We start from the raw sequence: 21329 nt of genomic DNA, 5'->3' as shown, positions 1-21329 counted from the left end.
GACGCATACCTGAGAAGCCGCGGTCTCATTTACGAGGCCGCGGCAGGCTGGCGTAGGATTACGATCACGTTAGAGGCGGCGCAAAAGTCGATTCTCGGCCCCGACCGTTGGAATGCCGTCTACGATGGCTTGCTGAGGCTGGAGATGCCTAAAGAATCTGTCTTGGTTGGGTACGCTGACGACGTTGCGCTACTTGTCGCAGACCGCGACGTGGAGCGCGCCCAACTGAGGCTCAGTAGAGCCATGCACATAGTCGGTGCCTGGCTGGACGACCATCGATTGTCTCTAGCCCTCAGCAAAACGGAGATTGTAGTTCTCACGAAGAAGCGTAGAGACACCCTTCTCTCCCCGCTGGTCGGGGAGGAGGATGTCGCGACCAAGCTGACCGCAAAGTACCTCAGTATGATAATTGACCGGAAACTCAGCTTCGTAGAGCCGCCGACAAAGCTGCGAGAGCCATAACTGCTCTCAGCCGGCTTATGGCGAATGTCGGCGGACCGAAGGCCAGCAGACGGCGATTGCTGATGTCTACGGTGCATTCCATCCTGTTACACGGGTCGGAAGTGTAGGCCCAGGCATCAAGAGTTGCAAGAAACCGGAAGCGGCCCGCACAGATGCAACGCACCGCAGCCTTGCAAGTCGCTTCCGCGTATCGGACGGTCTCCGAGCCTGCAGTACTTGTGATCGCCGGCGTCATACCCATTGCTACATTAGCAAGGGAACTCGCCAGGAGGTGATCTACAGGAGGCGACGAGCAGGCGAAGACTGGGTGACCATTGCCAACGAGGAACGCACTCGCACATTCCTCGCATGGCAAGAGACCTGGGACCATGAGACCAGAGGACGACGGACCGCAAGGCGTATCCCTCTGGTCAGACCGTGAACGGAGCGACGGCATGAAGAGATGGAGTACTACATGACCCAATTTTTTACGGGTCAGGGGTACTTCCTCGCTTACCGCCTTGTCATAGGGAAAGCGTCGTCCCCGGACTGCCTGTATTGTCGACGCTGAGCACTCCTTTTTCAAATATGCTTGGTAGGCGGCAGATCGAGGGATACTAGAGGCGGATCTCGGAACACTGAGTCCCCACAACGTGGTTGCGATGATGTTCCGTGACCTGTGCAGCTGGGACAGTGTAGCCCGATCCGTCGGCAACATTCTCAAAAAGGTTGACCTGGATAGTCCTGAAAATTAGGAGCACCTAATCAGGCTAGTATAGGAAGACTCGTCCGGAAGTAATATGTTAAACGGTTCCGGGTCGAGTCCTGGTAGAAATGGGGGTGGTTTTAGTTGGTAGTCTGCTGATAGTGATTGGATAATACCAACAGCGGGAGCCCGACACTCCATGCGTAAATGCAATTCCACCTCCATCCGCAAAAAAAAAAAAAAAAAAAAATTATTATTATTATTATTACATTGCAGATGAAGTGATATTTGAAACTAAAATTGAGTTTTTATTATTTTGCGTCAGAAGGGGGTGATGTACAATAACACTTGGTTGAAAATGATTTTTTGGCGTCTTTTCTTCTGTGTAGCAATGAACGCTTAAGTTTAAGTTTAAACGTTTTATAAACTTTTAAGCGTATGGCATTCTGTATTAAAAAAAATAGTAACTTACCAAAATTATAGTAACTTACAAAATTATAGTAGCTTACTTGCCGTAAATATTTAATGTAGCAGTTTTTTAAAAGAATTGTTTCTTCATAGATTTCCTTATATTGTAATAATTACTGCAAACATTTTTTTTTATTTCAGCTTATTACAGAAAATATGCCTGCATTCATTAACTTTTAGTAATAGCCATTCTGACTGTAATAAATTTCTATAGGTTTCTGCTTATCTTTTTATTCTTTCTTTCTAATGTGTAAACTGCAGTCTGTTTAACTAGTGTATATTAAGTAACCCCTTACGGTCCGATGAGGTGAAAATGATACGTGTAACTGTCAATAAGGTATAGTCTTTTACAGACTCTTAAAACCACCAAAGAACCTTTCTTGAACCACCAAAGAACACCGGTATCAACAATCTAGCATTCAAATCCATATGAAAATCAGCTGATTTTGCGACGACGGTTTAACCACTAGACTAACTCGGCGGGTTATATATATGTATACTCGTACATTTATAAAATATAGAAATATATAAAATTAACAATGGAATGTTGTATTATCATCCGACTTACGCCGCTGTAAAAAATTTCACTATTATATGACATCGGGAGTTTAATTATGGTTGCAAGATTTGAGGACACCATTGAACGAATGTAAGTTAAAGAAAAGCATGTCATAATAAAAATTAAGTGAAACGTTATTGTGTTTTTTACCGTTATCATGAAAAGATAAGGCTTTAAATTAATCAGTAAAGACATAACGCTACTAGTATAATTTTAACGGTTGGAGATTCCTAAGAGATGTAACTAATTGGTACTCTAAAGGAGTGGTAAAGAAAAAGAGACATACTAAATTTTTGTAACTTTTTTATAACTGATTTTTTAATATTTTTTATCCATCAATCGTATTATTGGTTTCATCTAAATTCCACTCCTTTCAAGGAATTTTTTAATCTTTACAAATTTACTGTATCCAATATTTTTAGTTTCCTGTTATACTCGTATATTGTAATCTTTATTTTCTTACGCAGTTTTTACCCTCTGTAAAAAAGTAATAAACCTGGTTGTCTTAACAGTGTATTAACCTGGTGCATAACCTACCAACCTAAAATACTTCAGTGTTAACAATATTCTATTGCAAATATCTCTCCCATCCTACACGTTCTGCATTGACTTTATCGTTCGAACTTTATTAATCCAGATAATTTTCAACATCAATTTTATGTTTCAAAGACCAACTTTTCCTTTCTGTTTTAACTATAATGAAGTATTTCAATCTACGTAAATATTTTTAAAATATCTTTTTAATTCTTGAACGTTCTGTACTGATACGAACAGATTTCCTTTTCCATGAAAATGTTCGTTATTTCTTCAATTTCCTTTTAATGTCTTCCTTACTTCGTCTACCCATATAATTTTGCTACATTATTATAATGAAATTTTTCAAATTTCTGTGTATTTTTCCTCCTTGCCCTGTTTCCTGTGACGTTTTACAAAGTCTTCTAGTCATATTTACTTTTAAACTGGATTTCTGTCCTAGTAGTAAATCTATACCATTTTGCGTTACTTCAAATTCACGTTTACTTTCTCCCAACAGAGCAATATCATTATGGAGAATTAGCATATTTATATATATTTATTCTTGAATACTTATTACAGACAAAAATTGTTAGTGAATGCATTCTTTCTTTTTTCTGAACAAGCTGGAAAAGAACGGGGAAAGACTACATCTTTGTCTCATAATTCTGAAGCAGAAATTTTATTTTTTTATTTTCTAAACATAGCATTACTCTTTATTTCGTGTTCGTTTAGCCAATTGTGAACTCGAGTATATCTCCGTTAAAATACTCGTACATATGGTTTTCTTCTTCCACTCCCAAAATAAATATTTAATTTGCTGTTTCGACAGATATTTTTGATAAAATTGAGTGAAAATATTTACTGGAATCTGAGGTATTTTTAATCTCGCTTATTATCTTTCTACTCTATACATATTTTTATAGAAATTATATGAAGTAGATGTAACTGAGCTTTCTTGTTCTTTCAATAGAGTTTAAAATTAAAATTTGCTGGAATTGTTAATTTGAGATATTTTTACCCTTATGACCTTTATTATTATTAACTTTATTATTATCATCCTATATGACCTTTATTAAATATACTTATCAGATCAAATGTTGCATGTCGGGGTTTAGAAATATTGACATTTAATGACGCAGTCTATAAAAAATCACATTTATATCGTTGAAAAATTTCCAGAAGGAAATTCTGTGCGTATATTGGCATATTTTTTTTGATATCTCTTCAGGCTTGATGGACCGATTTGGATAAAATTTGGCTCAATAATTTTTGAAAACGGAGCGTTGATGCCACTTAATCTTCGTCACAACTGGTCAAGGAAGTAGAAAGATCTTATGGGTCACAGGCCTTATGGGTCCCGTATCTTAAAATTTTAGTGAAAGGGTAATTAAAGTCTTTCACATAGTTTAATGCCCCTTAAGAAGCTAATGTACTTTCTGATGGTGTTTAATGTTATTTAAACCCTTGCAAAAGGATGGTCCAAAAAAATTATTTTTTATTTTTTGTCGATTATCGATTAAAAATTACATTCTTATACTAATTAAATGATTTCAATGTATCAATATTTCATTTTGTTAATGTATTCTGCAATTTACGATCACTACAAGTCCCGTATCTCAAAAAAAAAAATACTCAAAGAGTAAAATTTCTTATGTAATTCTTTACCTACATACCTTAATATTCTCCTTAATTTTGTTCGTAATCAATAACATATCCTAACTAATTCCAAACTATTTGCCAAATTTTTTTTACACATTTGCTAATCAAATAAAAGCAAAAAATAATTGTAATATAATCAGCTTGGTTATAAGTTATACAATATCAAACAAGTAAAAAGTTCTAAAAATTAATTACAATTTTAATTTAAGTACGGTTTCACAAAACGGTAGATTCAAAATATTCCAAATGATATTTTGGGACTATTGAACAAAAATATTAAATTGGAGGAAAATTTTAAAACCAACTCAACTCAACTCCTTTCGGTAAAAATTTAAAAATTATTTTTTGGTAAATCGTAATTTACTGAAAAATAAATTAGGATTTATTTACATCGGAAAAACAAAGTTATGATCATAGACAGAGTCAACGATCTTCCAGTCAATGATGAGCTGAGTGGTTTTGAAAAGGTAGACCTTTTCGTATATTTAGGATACGTAGTAGAAAAATATGAGGGGTTGATCGGTCAGAATGCAAAGAAGAATTATCTTGGTAAAGGAAGCGCTCACGAAGTTAACAGCTTTTGGAATGATAAAGTAATCACGAGGAATACAAAGCTGAGACTGCTTAATGCTTTAGACACTAGTCTTCTGTGTAGTTATATACGCCGTTGAGACCTGAACCATCAAGATGGAAGACCGGAGGAGAATTGATGAGTTTGAAATGTGGGCTTACAGAAGAATGTTCCGCGACGCATGGACGGAAAAGAGGACGAACAACTGAATTATAAAGAGCTGGGTACACAGAGGAGGTTGTCAGCAATATGCTTACAGCGCATCCTCCGCTTTTCGGCCAAATAGTCTGTAGGGCCGGGGAAAACTTTGAGAAGCTAGTCACGGAGAAAAAAATCGAGGGCAGCAAGTCACGCGGAAGACCGCCGAAAAGATAGTTAGGCTAAATTGAAGAGACGGCTGGAGAAACGTTAGGCACATTGATTCGAATGGCAGAGGCTCTTAAGCTATGGCGGGAAACTGTCAGCGGGATATGAATCGGGCACCAGCTCTAAGACATGAGGAGAAGATCACTGATGATTGAAAAATAATTTTAGTATATTAATCGATAAGTTAGAAAAGTTATTTTTTTGAAAAAAAAAATTAAGAATACCTACTTTTGTGGCGAAAGTTATTTTCACCACGTAAACGGTTAGTTTATTTACGAGCGATTACAAACTAACCGTATGAAAAGGATTGGAAATAGTCCCTATCCTGATAACATATGATTTAGAGAAAAGTAATTAAAAAAAAGATTACAAATTAATTTGTTTAAAAATAAAAGCTCACGCAATTTAAAAAAAAAACTAACATTGAATTTCTTTTCTAATACTGTATCGCGAGAGAATTCCCGATGATGTTTTGATAACCGAAAATATTTCCCATAAGTAAAATTTCCTAAGACCTATCCTCTTTATGATGTAGTTCCCATTTTTTCAGATTTAAAGACAAAATAATAAAATAAAAAAAAGCAAAATCTAATAAATAATTTACATATCAAAATTTTATGATCGCAAGTTAAAACGTTCTGGAGATATAACGATATACCTCCCTAAAAGAGGTAAAATACGCACTATTTTTTTAATAGATAAACTCTATGTATTGCATGCAAAATTTTATGGCCAATATTTTTATTTTTTTGAGTTCAGGAATAATTAAAAAGTCATGAATTAAGAAAGAAACAAGGGCAGAAATTTTAAAAAATGCAGGAATTTATTTTTGTTATAAATTACAAGTTTGTAAAGTAAATAAATGTTTACTATTAATAAAATTAATTCTTATGTAAATACAAGTTGCAGAACTTCTTTTGGTGAAATTATTTACAATTACATATTATATAATTAGTTTTATAAGAATAGTTTTGGTTAAAACCGGTTTTGTATTTCATTTTACAGTTATCATGAAAGGTTTCTTCACTGGTTGTACGTATTTTATTTCGTAGCAAATCTTAGTCCAAAGGTGAACAGTTGACTTTTATCTTATATAATAAAGGCTTATATATCATCATACAAATCTGATTTATTTAATGGTAGTTTCTAATTACAATCTTGTTAACTTTTTCTTTTAATTTTCATGAATTCTGTTTTCTAACTTACTACATTCGGTGTAAAAATAAGAGACCTGGCAAACAAACACATTCAACGATTTGTTTGACTTACAATATAATTAATTATGGATTTTGAGAATTGATGATTTTAAAAACTTCAAAAAGGAATGAAGTTTCGTTTCGATCTTTTTTTTATGTATGTTCAAGCCTTACCAAAAGGACCGATTTCGATAATTTTATTATGATTATGTAGAAGAAAACCCTCTGACTATTCTACTGTATTTTTTCCTGGTAATTTAAGTAGAGGGATATTAAATGAAAAATTAGATTCCCTTCCCAGTCAACTAAATACTTATCATTTTTCGTCATCATCGTCCATGTGTAGTATTGGATTATTATGTGATATACACTCCTGATATTATTCTGATATTCAAAGTATTTTGAAAATTAGTCGGAAAATTCTTTAGTAAAAAAATATTATTATTATTATTAATTAAATTTTGGGGGAGTAATAATAATATACGATGTAAAATCGTATGTCAATTTACAGATGAAGAAAAGAAAGCAAGATCTGAACGGATGAAGAAATACTGGGCAGCTGGAAGAATAAAATAACACGCTTTTCTCAGAAAAGATCTAACTAAAATTGACTTAAGTGGTCCCATGTTACCCGTAAAAGCATAATAATAATAATAATATATACGTGTATATGTACATGTATATATATATATATATATACGTGGTCAGTTTCATTATTTCACTTAGAGATCGGCTGAATGACTAACCAGCTATCATTACTGCCAGCGTGGCTCTACAATGATGTAAGGATAGTGGTTTGAACGAACTCTTGATAACTATTCCGAAAAGATTAAGGATAAGGAATCCAAAAAAGGATACACCACACACCAACCCAGAGACAAACTGTTTCATATGTTAGGGATATTTTTCGACTGGCTAGGACCAAGAAATATATATATAGTAACTAACCAACTAAAATAGTAACAAAAAACTTTTATGAGCTCGGTTTTGCAAATAATGGAATTTAATTTCCTTTATTTTCGAATTGTTTGATTTTGTATATTGACAATAAGACCGCAATGAAGAAAATAAAAATATGTATTAACAACTAATGGCATAGATTAAATCTCTAATGGATTAGCGAATAAGACTAAAAAAATTATTCATTAACTCAGAATAACAATATCTATTACCTTACAATACCTATAGTAATAAGTTTCGGTAAAGTTCCTATATACGTCAGAACAAAATTGTGTAATACGTCGTCTCATTATACATTAATTATAATTCAATTAGCAAAATTATCTTTTGACATTACAAAATTTACCGCAATGGAGTTATTATTGCATGTCAAAACAAATATTTAAAAACTAGTCATTATGTATTAACTTCAATTCAATTAACAAAATAACCTTTCGATATTGTTAATATTGTTTAAAATAATAATTCAATAGGTATTTGACATTTGCGGTCAGGTCTTCCTGGCTTCCACATAGAGAAACGTACGGTAATACTTTATTGTAATATTCGTGCATTATTAATATGCACTGTTAATGCATTCTAAATATACGAGTATATACAGTGCTTACTTTTCGTAAATTTAATCACAAATTTTATGTAAATTGTTATAACTTTTTAAACTTTATAACTTTAAAAAAAAAGAAAAAGTGTACCATTATGTACTAATTGATTAACTTACGGAAAGTACTTATAATGTTTACCGTAAAACGTTTGCTTACAACAGGTATGCTACCAAAAATATTGGGGAAAAAATTGGTTAAATTCATCTTTTAGTTTCAACAACCAAAGGAAGTTTATTTTCTCTTGGAACAGTATTTGTGGATGTAACATAATCTGATAGATTCAATGACTCCGTGGTAGAGTGGTAGTTTCTTGGCCTTTCATTTGGAAAACCCGGATTCGGATCCCAAGGCAGGAATGGTATTTTTCATACACTATAAAATTTTCAGTTCATATTACCATACAGCTTCGAGCTTATGTGGCGAATTAATTCATCCAGCAAAAAAAAATTCTATCTTCAATAAATTAATAACAACTGTCAGACACCACAAAATATCATAAGCAGATAAATAAAAAAATTAAAATGATCTATTTCCTTTCCTGGCATTTCAGTAACGTTTAAATTTTTATTTTCCTTCTGAATTAAAACTGAAGGTATGTTTACTCTAATAATATTACTTAATTTATTTTTTACTTAATTAAAAATATTTTTTGAATTACTATATTCTTTATCCAACCATAAAAGGTGCTAAAAACATCGACGAATTTAAACTCAAGAAAAGATTATGTGCAACATATTTCCCAGCGAAGTGAAGAGCTTCAAAAATAGTCGTGGTCCGAAACCAGGCAAACTCGGATATTGACATAATGTAACTGTTTTTTTATTGTTTTCCAACTGGTGATGAACTTTGGCGAAAAATTTAATTCAAACAATGAATATAAAAGTAAAAAGAATTGCAAACACAAAAACGTTTTATTTCAAACTATACGCTCCTTTCCCTCAAATTGGGGGGAAATCACTTTTTTATGATTTACTCAATTGAATGTTTCGATAAATAATTTCAGAGGTAGAAGAATAAAAGCAAGTGAAATTTAAAAAAAATATAAAATATTAACTGAAATTTTGATGAGGATTCCCTTCTGTGTACTAAATTAAATAAAGTCTGGTCTCCGGTGGAGGTCTCGTTAGTTCAACTTGTAATCAATAGATAAAAATAGAACAGCTGCTTATATCATCATTTAAATAACCTTCTGATAAATGAACGTTTTATTGTTATTCTTAAAACAACCAGAAAAGTGAAATTCAGGAATACGAGATAAATAAAAATTAAAGTATTATCTTGGTTTGAATTATATGTATTTTATGTACCAGAAAACATCGTATCGGAACAATCGTTTTGCATTGTAATTATAATAATTTCAGACAATATTCGTAGTTGTACCTTGTTATATACAAACAAGGTAAAACTTATAAATTGGTTTACTCCATAAATTACTATTTCAATTCTTATTTCCGGGATTTAATAAAGAACGATAAGATATTGAAAATAAACATATTTTTGATACATCAGTACCTTTTATTATTTTCATTAATGAAATAAGATCGGCTGGCTGTTATCCTTTTTTTTGGTTCTGCTGGATATTATACTAGATGTCAAACATAGAAAACAATTCTTTTTTTTTAGAAAACAATCTTTTTGGTTTATATTGAATCCTCAAGTCGAGGAATCAAACAAGGTTTTTCCTCGTGTCGATTAAGATTTAAAAAAACTCTTTCAGTCAAAACTGGATAACTGTACCCATAAAATAAAAAATCCGCTTATTCTAATCACTGGATAACCTAAAATAAATTATTTAAAAAAAATATTATCAGAATGGTAAAGTTCTGAATTTCATTTTGCTTCCTGAAAATGTTCGATGAGAATAAATGAATAAACGTAATAAAATATGATTTTTTAATAAGGCTTAAATCTACTAATTAATAAAACAATTTATGTTAGCATAAAAAGTTTTTGCTTCGCTGTTTTTAAATAAAACTTAATGATTCACATCTTCACAGTCTCTCCCAGTCTCTCTTGTGATTGTAATAAAGTATAAAGCTTTTGAAATACAAAATACCACTTTCAAAGTTGCTTTCTATAAACGTAATGATGTTTCAGTGTAAATCAAATTCGTGTCGCCTTCTGCCACGGTCGTGGTGAAGGCGGAGGGAAGGTCGTATGCGGACCTCCTCCGGCAGGTCAAGAGCAGTGTGTCCCCGGGAGAGACTGGGGTTTTGTAGGCTCGTCGTGGCCAGGGGGAGGACCTCCATATCCGGGAGCTGGGCGAAGGAGGCGCAGCCGAAAAACTCAGTCGAGAAATTTTGGAGACGGTTGAGGGCCACAACGGCGCTGACGGAGAGGGATGGTCGGCGAGTCCATATCCTAGTAAAGGATGTGGATGCACTCACTTCTCAAAAGGAATTTGTAACAGACCTTCGTCGGGTGACCAGGGGAGGTGGTGACACTCGACGTATTTTCTATGCGGCGGGCCTATGGAGCGACACAAATGGTGACGGTGGCTGTGCCATCCATCCTCGCCGACAAGTTATTGGCAGATAGTCGGGAGCGTATAGGATGGATGGCCTGCAGAGTAGTGCGGCGATCCCTGGAGGACAGCTGCTTCTGTTGCTGGCGTCCGGGGCACAGGGCAAGAGCGTGTAGTGACCCGGACCGACCGGCCATTGTTTTAATTGTGGGAAGGCTGGCCACATCAGGAAGGACTGTTGCCGGGAGGCCAGATGTTCTTCCTGTAATGTGCATGGATACGCCCTTGGTGGCCGGGGTTACAAAATTACCCATGCAACATGAGGTTTGGTTGCTACTGCACCTGTATACTACGTGGTTTCGGTCTGGGACAACCCCGTCCGGGAGGGTAGGGATGCTCCGGCGTCTCACTTTCGCTGATCGGGAGGGGACTCTTTCTGGAGCCACCGGGGGAAAAATTAAGATCGTTGTCCCGGTGGAGGATTCCTTCGGGGGTTCCCCACATTTGAGGCGAGGTTACCCCCTCGAGGTCTCCTTATTTTAGGCATGGCAACAACAGACCGAGTCCCGGCTGACTGGGTGGGACCTTGGGAACGGCATAGCCGAGCCCAGGGTTATTGCCCAGGTGGTTTGAGGCAATGGCACCCGCCAGAGCTGAGCTTCTGTTTGAGTGCGTGTCCGGCTCTGGGGGGCGGGGCAAATAAAGAAGAAGAAAGAACAATCAAATTCGTATGGTGCAAAAAGGAAAGAATTAATTGTCGAGTTAAACTACTACAACAAATTTATCGTTAAGCTTCGCTTGATTACATGAAAAAATATATTAATTACCTTTTTAAGAAGACAGAAGAAAACCAATTATTCCTCATTTCCAGTATATTTGGCACAAGAGTCTTATTTTTAAGAAAATGCTACTTTTCAGCTGAATTGACATCTCACATCAAGTCGCTTACAATCACCTCTATGATGTATTCTTATGCTCACTAACGTGGTATTTGGTTTAAATATTAGCCTATGCATCGTTTTCAGATGTATTTTGATCGGGAATATATTTTTTTAGCATTCTATTAATTTAAATGAATGGCAAAATTAAGCTTAGTTTGGTGAAAATGTTATGGCAATTTTAGATTTATTTTGAAAAATCAATCGTCTAATTTATTAGTATTTTTATCTTAGTTGTGAAACTTAGAATAAATATCCGTATAGAGATACGAGGAAAAATTTTAGTTTAATAATGAATGATTTTTTAATTTAAAATGCGTATTTCATTAAATATTCGGATCTACGTAATTTAGAAATTTAATTAATAAATTTATATTGTTACAGGCTTACGTCTAAATGTCTATTGTCAAACATCTAAAATTTTATAAAGCAAAGATTTTTTTAAGTCAGGTTTTCTGATACTCTTCACAAATAAAATCAATTCTTGCAAAACGCTATCTCTTTCATGCGCCACAATTAATGTTCAAAAAATGAATTGTAAAGATAGTACATATAATAGCTGTTTAGATTTTTTTTTAAATATTAAGATCTATGATTAGAAAAGCCTCTATATTTACAATATTACGAGGATTATTTAATAATTAATAACACAAATTGCTATGAAGGCAAAATAGTTGGAAAGAGGGTTATGATACTTTCAGAAGAGTAAGTTGGTGACCTTATGATGATGTTTGATTAGTTGTTTGAGTATTTATTTTTTCATAACCTCAACTTCTAATTTTACGATGGCGAATCGTCTTGAAGTTTGCCAGTTAGTTGAACAGCGTTCAATGATCCTTTTTTTGCTTCCGAAGGTGAAAAACCAGTTAATACTTACTCTCGTTTGTCCAAAAAAATACGAACATTCATAGTAAATTTCGGTACAATTCATTACATTAACACCAACAAGCTCCGGGTGGATTCTAAGAGGGTTAACAGATAGATCACTTGACATGCTTATCAACAAACTGAAGCCAGCATTGTTGAAAAAAACCACTCGATCTCAGCGCAGAGGCATCATTCTGCTTCACGATAACGCTCGGCATCACTTGGCTCAGTAATTCGAGAAACCATGAAAAGATTGCATCGGGAAGTACTAGCTCATCTCCCATTCAGTTCTGACTTGGCCCATCGGGTTTTCACTGAAGGAGGCGCTACGTGGTAAGAAGTTTAGGCAATGACGGGTCAAAGAAAATGAGCTAAATTGACTGCAAAGCCAAAGATTTCTTTGCAGCAGGCATAAATAAGCTAATTCATAGATGGAAATGCATTAATGTTAGTGGAGATTATATTGAAAAGTGGAAAAAATTACATTGATTAAGTAAATCGTTTTAGCTCCAGAGCAATTTGTGTAATTATTATTGCAATTGTAAAAATTTGTAGTTTCTATTAAGATGAACACGTGTATAAGAAACTATACTGCAACGATAAAAAATTGTTTTTTTAAATACACAACAAAAAATAATGAATTTGAATGAATTTCAAACAAAATTGGACACATTATGTATTATATCCATTTATACAATTCAATTTAAGAAAAAAAACAGCCCCAATATGATAATCGTAGAAAATGAATTCCATACGAAATGAAAAAAAAACGTGCTGTCCCATGTATTGATGAGAAAGCTTGATTCTGCAACAACTGCGCATAGCGACATTTGGGTACATGTTGACATTGTAACAATTCCGCAACACGTCATGCGAATAATCTTGTTCTTTAATTCAAATGCTGTTTAAATGTAATAGAAAATATAATATTATTAGTTAAATAAAAACTTTTAAAAAAATATTTAATACTCGTAGAGACTAAAAAAAGAACTTGTTAAGGAACTCTGATTTGACCAAATAAACGATCTATGTTATGTGAAATTGTTACTGTGCGCATTGTCACTATACGGAAGACTTAATCATTTTGATCAATTTCTTTTTATAGATTTCTCTATTTACGTTAGTTTTAATAAAAATTGGAATATTGTTGTGAAGAATAGCTGTATAAAAAGCAGATGTTCTATGTTAAGTTAGAAGTTCTTATTTATGCCATAATATTATGTTGTTTTCCGTGTTCTAGTATTAGGTATGATTGATAGATTTTGGTAAATACTTTTTTTTCAGATAATGGTTAGAATTAAATTTCAAACACGACTGATATCTTATAAAAAAAAACAACAAAAAACTAGTAAATTATACTGTACTTGCATAATGCTATAATTTTATAAAAGTGTTGAATCATATTTATGTATTAAAGAAAACACCTCTAAGGGAAAAATTTGATACTGCATTAGATTTCAGATATCATTCCAGTAATAAATTCCATTCCGGTAGTAAAAGAAATTACATAATAGGAAGTAAAGTGATGTTAAAATTGTTCGTACAATTACATTTTGTTTATTTGTTTTTTAAACAATAAAAAGATGAATTATTTATAATATTTTTACGAAATGCAATTTTTATAATAAAAATAAACTTCCTTTTTCATTACTTGTAGAATTTTATTTGCTGTAGAACAAAAATTTATATTAAGTTTCTCCTAACGAAACCATGAGTAAGTAATATGTTAAAATATCACATACAGAGTGTCATCCAATGATTGACCCCCTAATAATAAAAAAAAACCAAAAAAAAACAGTAAATTATTATAATAACAGTAAACGTAATGCACTGATTATGTATGTCGTAAGCACTATCGTCACTGGGTTCTATAACTTGTCCAATATATGGACCATATGTGTCCAACCCATTCAGTTCGTAAGCAATGACGTTTATCAGATAGAAGATTCTCATTCACTTATAAGCAGGTAGATATAAAAGAACGAATGGAAAATTAAACACAGATATAAATAAAAGCCTGCCAAAATAAGAGAATATCGATAAATGCAAAACAAGAATACGACAAACAGTAATAGCATTTAAACAACAATGGACACAAAAAAAACATAGTAACGGAAAAAGGTAAATGCCCGAAGTAAAAAAGTACAGAAAAAATTATGAGAATAGAGTATCTTCAACGATTATCACTAAAGTCCAGCACATGAACCCTTTTCAATCGTCTAACATCATCACTATCGTCTAGCAGGCTCAAACTAAGGGGATTGTATGTCTATTTAGCCTAACAATCTATTTAGAATTGAAATTTTCAATCTCATCCCCAACATACAGAATCCCCAAGTATTCATGTGTTTCATACTTTTTGACGAACCGAGGTGAATTGGTTACTTTTCTCAGTTTCTTCTTCTGTGACCTCTGAATCACTAATATTGCTATCACTAATCATCCCTCGGGGCTGAATCTCATACGTCCATATCGGTCTCAAGATCTTATATTGAGAGACCTTGTAAGGAGAGAGGTATCTAGAACCTCTAGCCATTAGCCAGTACGCTTGAATTTCTGGTCAATCTGTTTTTTATTTCTATTTGTAGAATTAAAATAAATGAACTAAATTAAACAAATAAATGATTTATTGTTAATTTATCGTTGTGATTTTAATTTTTAAATAACAAATTACCAATGAGTTCCAAATGTCACTAATACCAATGCTTAAGCATGAACACTACTTTATAAAATATTAAAACCAAACTTCAAAAAATTATTCACGTCCTTATTTTAAAAAATAAGCATTTCTTTATTTTTAATTCATTTTCCTCGTGAAGTTCTTAATTTTCGTGCATGTTTTAAAAACTTATAGACAGCTTTAGTAAAACATATAGGAAAAAATGTTTTTAGTTAGTTATAGCGCTTCATATCACCGTCTATCATTTTGTGTTTTTTTCTTAAATTATTGATGAGAAGAACTTCGTATTAATCCAGTATTGAATTTTCGTTTCAAAATTCGCCTTAAAAGGTTGTTACTGAAGTATTACACACGCATTTATTATTCGTACTAGAGAGGTTCCTCTCCTAAAAGGTATTTTTTCATGAAAGCTTTTTTTGTGATCCTAAAACTATAATTCTCTTATATACTAGTAATATAATCTTGCCAAATAAAAATTTAAGCAATTTCCAACAAAATTATCTCAATAATATTAAATAATTATATTATAGAAAACAATAATTTTTTTTCGAACATGACACCGTTTGGTATAATAACTACTACATATGATTTTAAAATAGCTTACTAAATTCCATTTTGATTTCCTCTAGCGCTGTCGGCTATTCTGCCATTTTCAAGAGGATAATTATGACTAACATATATAAAACTATAATCTTACATAATTAAATTATGCATATAAGTAATAACTGATCGTCATTTTGTTAAAATTCATCAAAAGTTAAAATTTTAAGTCTAAGTGACTACTTCCGTTTTGTAATAGTTTCTCAATTGTTATGAGCTCTGTAAATTTTGGAATCAGTTTAGCCAACTTAATTATTATTATTTATTTATTATCTGATTGTTGAAAATATTGTCATCAGAATTAACCTGTTCATTTATTAGTTTGTCATTATTATTGTATATATGGAATTTTTACGAGATTAAAAGTGTTGTAATAATTATTAGAGTAATTCAATACTTCCATAAATCTATTTGGATCATAATTATGCTATTTTCCTATTTATGTTTAGCGAAATTTGAACGGTCTGTATATTTCTTTGTTATACAGTTAATATGTTCCCTAGTTCAAATTAAAAATGATCGATTGGACATATCAATATATCGTAATTCGCAATCTTCACATTTCAAGTTGTATACTCCCTGTCCGTTCAAATTACATTTATTACCATTTATTTGAGTTTTAGTTGAATCTCTATTATTAATAAAATTTATTATTTTATTATTAGTTGTATATGCTGTTTTTAGATTAAATGATTCATATATTTTATTAAATTTTCTATAATTTAAATTATATTCCATTTTTATAATAATAATAAAATATATAAATAATTTATATGTTACATTAATATGTTATATACAACATTTTGTCATAAGGTAGTAATTCTTATATCTAAAAAACTTACTTTCAGTTCATTAACTTTATATATATTTAGTGCGACGGTCATCAACATAATTACTTCCATTTTATCCTCTTGGAAAACTGAGTTCGCTTGTTAAGATATAAGGTAATAACAAAAACATAATAATAATAACAAATTACATAAAAAAATTAATTTTTTTTTTACAATATGACTTTATTATTAATATATAGTACATAAACTTACAGGAAAATTGACAACGTCTCCGTTGCGCTGCAGTAACGTTGCGTAGGTGACGTCTCCACCCACTCGTGCACTGCAGTGCAGACATCTTGCCAGCCAACAAAATATTACCCAGCCCAACAGGAGCGCCGCCATCCGTCAGGACATTTTCCAGAACAATAACAGGACAGCTGCCTGAAAATTTTTTATATAATAAACATAAGTGGTAAGCTTATCGATATATTTTTATTGAAATTAAAAAAAAAAAATGTTTAAAATATTTCTCTTTAGAGAGAAGTTGTTTATTGTAATCGTTTATAAATAGAAATTAGTACATTAATCTGTTGTTTTACACCAATTCTCTTATGATTCTAAATGATGTAAAACACTGATGTACAAAGGCACTAGTTACATCTACTTTCTCTGAAAATGTTCATACAGAAATAGTTCCTGTAGAGAACAGAATAAAAATTAGTTTGGGTAAATAACACCTGTATTACTGTGCGTTGAACATGTTGATTTGGAACAGTACGAGTGTATTCGACTCACTAAAGAATGCAGTAGGAAGTACTTCATTCCTTACTTTCTTAGTATGTGTGAATTCGATGTTATTCTTTAATTAATTCCTGTGCCATTTTAAAGAGTAGGGGAATGAAGGATGTCTTATATAAAATCACATACAACCGTTTGTTTATAGCAACACTTAAAAGACATTATTATTTTTTCTACTGTTTCTTTAACAACGTTTATGATATCGTAAAAATAATAAACTTACTGTACTTTTATGTTAAGAAAAATATCTTGTTGCAAACTAGTTAGTTTAAAGAAAAGCATTAATATCAGTAACTTAGTCTGTATGAATTAAAATTCATGCATTTCTAATTATTTTTTTCGACTATCTACAATAAAAAGTAGGAAAAATAAATGGTAAAATGATCCAAACGTAGTGAATATCTGATCATAAAAAGTTACTAAAAAGAAATAGAAGCAGTAAGGATTCTAAAATAAGAGCTACTTCTATCTTGTTGAAAAATTGGATTAACGTTTGGCAATAGAAACCAGAAATACAATTTTTTTCTTCGTTACTATAGAATTGTCTACAGCGAACAAACTTGTATTTCTAGTAGTGTTCTTAACATGATACTGAATTTTTACACAGTGTAAACAAAATACTTTTTAAATACTTCGCTTAGAATTCATTTTAGAGTAAAAAATATGCATTAATAGACATTGTATAATTGCACTTATACAACTCAGCAGAGAATATTCATTTGTTTCCCAATACATTAGATGTGCCAGATATGTCCAGATCCAGAATGCCTTCACAAAAGAGTATGGTGTGGATGCACCAAACAAGTTCTACATCACGCAACTGTGCAAGTTCCAAGAGACAGGATATGTGGCACATGGAGCCAAAAGTGGTCGATCGAAAGTGCTAACACTAGAAAGTTGATTGACCTGCGACATGCACATTCTGATAGTCTCAAGAAGTCTGTGCGACGCCTATCTAGCCATTGTGGTGGCTCACACAGCGTTACCCAAGTGTTTAAAGATGCATCCAAACAGAATTCGTGCTGTTACCTTCACGAGTTATTACCTGCAGACAATGGAAAACGTGTAGCTTTCTGTTAGTGATTCATGTCATCTGTAACGCCGGATGGGGAAGAACTCGAAGATTGTTTTCGGTCTGACGAGGCATGGTTCCATCTTGATGATTGCTTGAATGCACAGAATTCACGCAATTTGTTTTCGGAAAATTCACATCAGCTGCACTAGTCTCCTCTGCACGGACAAAAAGTGGGTGTTTAGTGTGCAATGTCACATAGAAGAATCTTCATGACATTCTTTCATAGCACAGTGAACAGTGAGTGCGATTTGTGGTACGGACATTCGGCGACCGAATGTGGTGGTGATGGTAGGAGAAATACCAGACAAACCAAAATATGAATCGCATAATGGAGGTCACTTTCTGCAACTATTGTAACTTACTCATTTTCCCATAAAGTTGTATCACTTTTTGTACACCCATTATAATAATATTTTACGTTATTTTAAATATATATGTATATATATGTTAGTTTTATATATATATATATATATAGATTATTTAATTATGTGTGTGTCTGTGTGTGTGTGTGTGTGTGTGTGTGTGTGTGTGTATATATATCTTTATATATATATTTCTTGTGTGCGTGTGTATGAAAGTGAACTCCTCCTAAACAGCTGGACTGATTTTGATGAAATTTTGTGTGTATGTTCAAGGGGATTCGAGAATGATTTAGATTCACAATTTTGTCCACTGATAAATGTTTTTTTAATTTATTTTTTATTTATAAGTAGTTGTTGATTTTGGAATGTTTTACATTGGATCCGGCAGACTGCACTACCATCGCATTATTGAATATTCAATAATATTCTATTTTAATTTTAGTTTTTCCCGTCAGTTGGTGCTGCGATCAAATTGAGAAAAATATTTCGTAATTTTGTGTTATTATTGTGTTACAAAAAATCGCGAGAAAACAGTTTTTTAAAAAATAAGAGACTAATAAATCAGATGGAAATGTAAACAAAGGAAAACCAATCAGATCAATGCAAGATGCCGCTGTCAAACACAACGACCAATCACAAAGAGCCCGCATGGCAACGTTGCCAACGTAAACAAAATCACAACTGATTAAGTAACAAGTAGGGAGCACTGCGATCGCGTTTAGAATTGTGCGAGTATTGAGAAATATTATATTATATTATTATTTATTAAAATAACGTTTTAAAGTGTAATTAAAAAATGTACATTGTGCAAATTTGTAAGGTATAGTATTGAAGTGAAAATGTTATTTTTAATTTATTTATGTGTTGTTGATCTTGGGATGGTTAAGGTTCACAATTGGGTCCGGTAGCCAGAGCTGCGATCGCGTTTTATAAGTTTTTTTTTAATTTTTGGTTTATCAGTGTTTAGTGTTGTTCTTACATTAAAATTCGTATTTTTAACGGACTACTGTGTTTAGAGAATAGTTTAATTGAAGCCGATAGGTAGTGCTGTTCTGACAATTGGATTTATTTACATTCTGTATTTTATAAAGTTAAAGGTGAAATTTTATAAGGTTCCGTAATGTTTTATAAGTTTCTTAATGTTCAGTATTAAGGTAATGATTTTGCAGCCACAACACTTTTCGTTGAAATATTATTTTCCACCGAATACTGTGATAAGAGAGTGGTGTGAATTAAATCCGATAGCTAGTGATGTTGTTTTGCCATTTGGATTTATTTACATTCTGACTTTTATAAAGTGAAAGGTTAAATTTTGTAAAATTGCTAATGTTCAGTTTTTTAAGGTTTTATGAATCTTTCAATTGTTGTCATTTAATCTGTATGTATACTCAGATCTAGCAATAGCAAAGCATTGCCGAGTCTGATAGAATTGCGCGCTTATTGAGAATATTATATTATATTATTATTTATTGAAATAACGTTTTAAAGTTTAATTAAAAAATGCACATTGTACAAATTTGTATGGTGCAGTATTGAAGTGAGTATTTTACATGATTTTTCATGAATTTTAATGATGTATACACGTGCATTCAATAACAATCAACTTAACCTACAAATTTAAATTGTCAGTTCTCATTTGATTCTTTGCAACTTATGAAGTATTGAACGGCTCTTTGAAAATAAAAATTTAAGTTTGTAAAATAAATTATAACATTTATAAAATTAAAATATAAGTTACTTATAATGTAGTTTAAAGTATATTTAAAAAATTAAATTTATAATGTTTTAGCTGATTAATTTTATAAAAAGTTTTCTAAAATTATTTTTAATTTACAATTTTCTAAAATTTGGTAAAATAGATGTTAAAATAAAGAATGAGAAAAATTTCTACTAAAATTTTAACTACGTTGCTTTTTTACAGTGCTTTAATTTTTGTATTAATTGATTAATTAAGCTGTTACATGGTTATGAAACATCAAAATTATTAAATAAAAAAAAAAATATGTAGGAAGTACTTTTTTAGAATGATGTTAAGTGAAAATTAGTAGTAATGTGGATGAAAATTTATTAATTACACTAATTATTAATTTTACGACGTTTCGATTTTTTAATTCAATTTTCATCGGACATCTCAATATTTAGTGAAAATAAATATTAACCATACTACACATAATTAAACAATAAACCCATTACAATAATACAACAATCACAAACTGATAATATCATACTAATACTCAGTTTAATGAAATTTAGAACACATACCTGCTAATTTTAACTTAATTAAGTTACTTATATAAATGTGTGTGCATTTATTACAGAATAATGCCGCGTCAGGACAACGTCTGTCGGGTCCGCTAATATATATATATATATATATATATATATATATATATATATATATATATAGTTGAGTTTTGTTTCCTCACCGTTATTTTGTATAAATAGTTTATTCTAAATTAGATTTATTGTGCATCAGTAAAGCAAAATAAATAATTACAATTCTGTTAAAAAAAATTTGTGGGAAAAAATTTATTAACTTTTCATTAAATAATAGTGAAATATTTTGTTATTAAAATCATAAAAATTCTCAGCTATATTTTAAGACTAAAAATAAAATAATTAATTTTAACCACATGTAGCATATAACTTTTTTAATATAAACCGCACAGTTTGATGAAAACTAAAGAATAGAAAATCAATTATAGTACTACTACATTTTCATAACTTC

At 31.8% G+C, this 21329-nt stretch overlaps 1 protein-coding gene across 2 annotated transcripts in view; it reads right to left on the bottom strand.

The window, feature by feature from the left end:
* LOC142321006 (phospholipase B1, membrane-associated-like) overlaps nt 1-21329 on the bottom strand; it is a 217256-nt gene that overhangs the window by 118135 nt on the left and 77792 nt on the right. For both annotated transcript variants that reach the window (XM_075358998.1, XM_075359000.1), the window contains exon 2: nt 16637-16807. In XM_075358998.1, coding sequence (XP_075215113.1) covers nt 16637-16768 — 132 coding nt within the window. In that variant the 5' untranslated portion in view covers nt 16769-16807. The remainder of the gene's footprint in view (nt 1-16636; nt 16808-21329) is intronic.

This window comes from Lycorma delicatula, chromosome 3, assembly GCF_047948215.1.
Source record: "Lycorma delicatula isolate Av1 chromosome 3, ASM4794821v1, whole genome shotgun sequence".
Taxonomy (NCBI): Eukaryota; Metazoa; Arthropoda; class Insecta; order Hemiptera; family Fulgoridae; genus Lycorma; species Lycorma delicatula.
The sequence above is the reverse complement of the archived record's forward strand: the minus strand, read 5'-3'. Positions and strand labels throughout refer to the sequence as shown.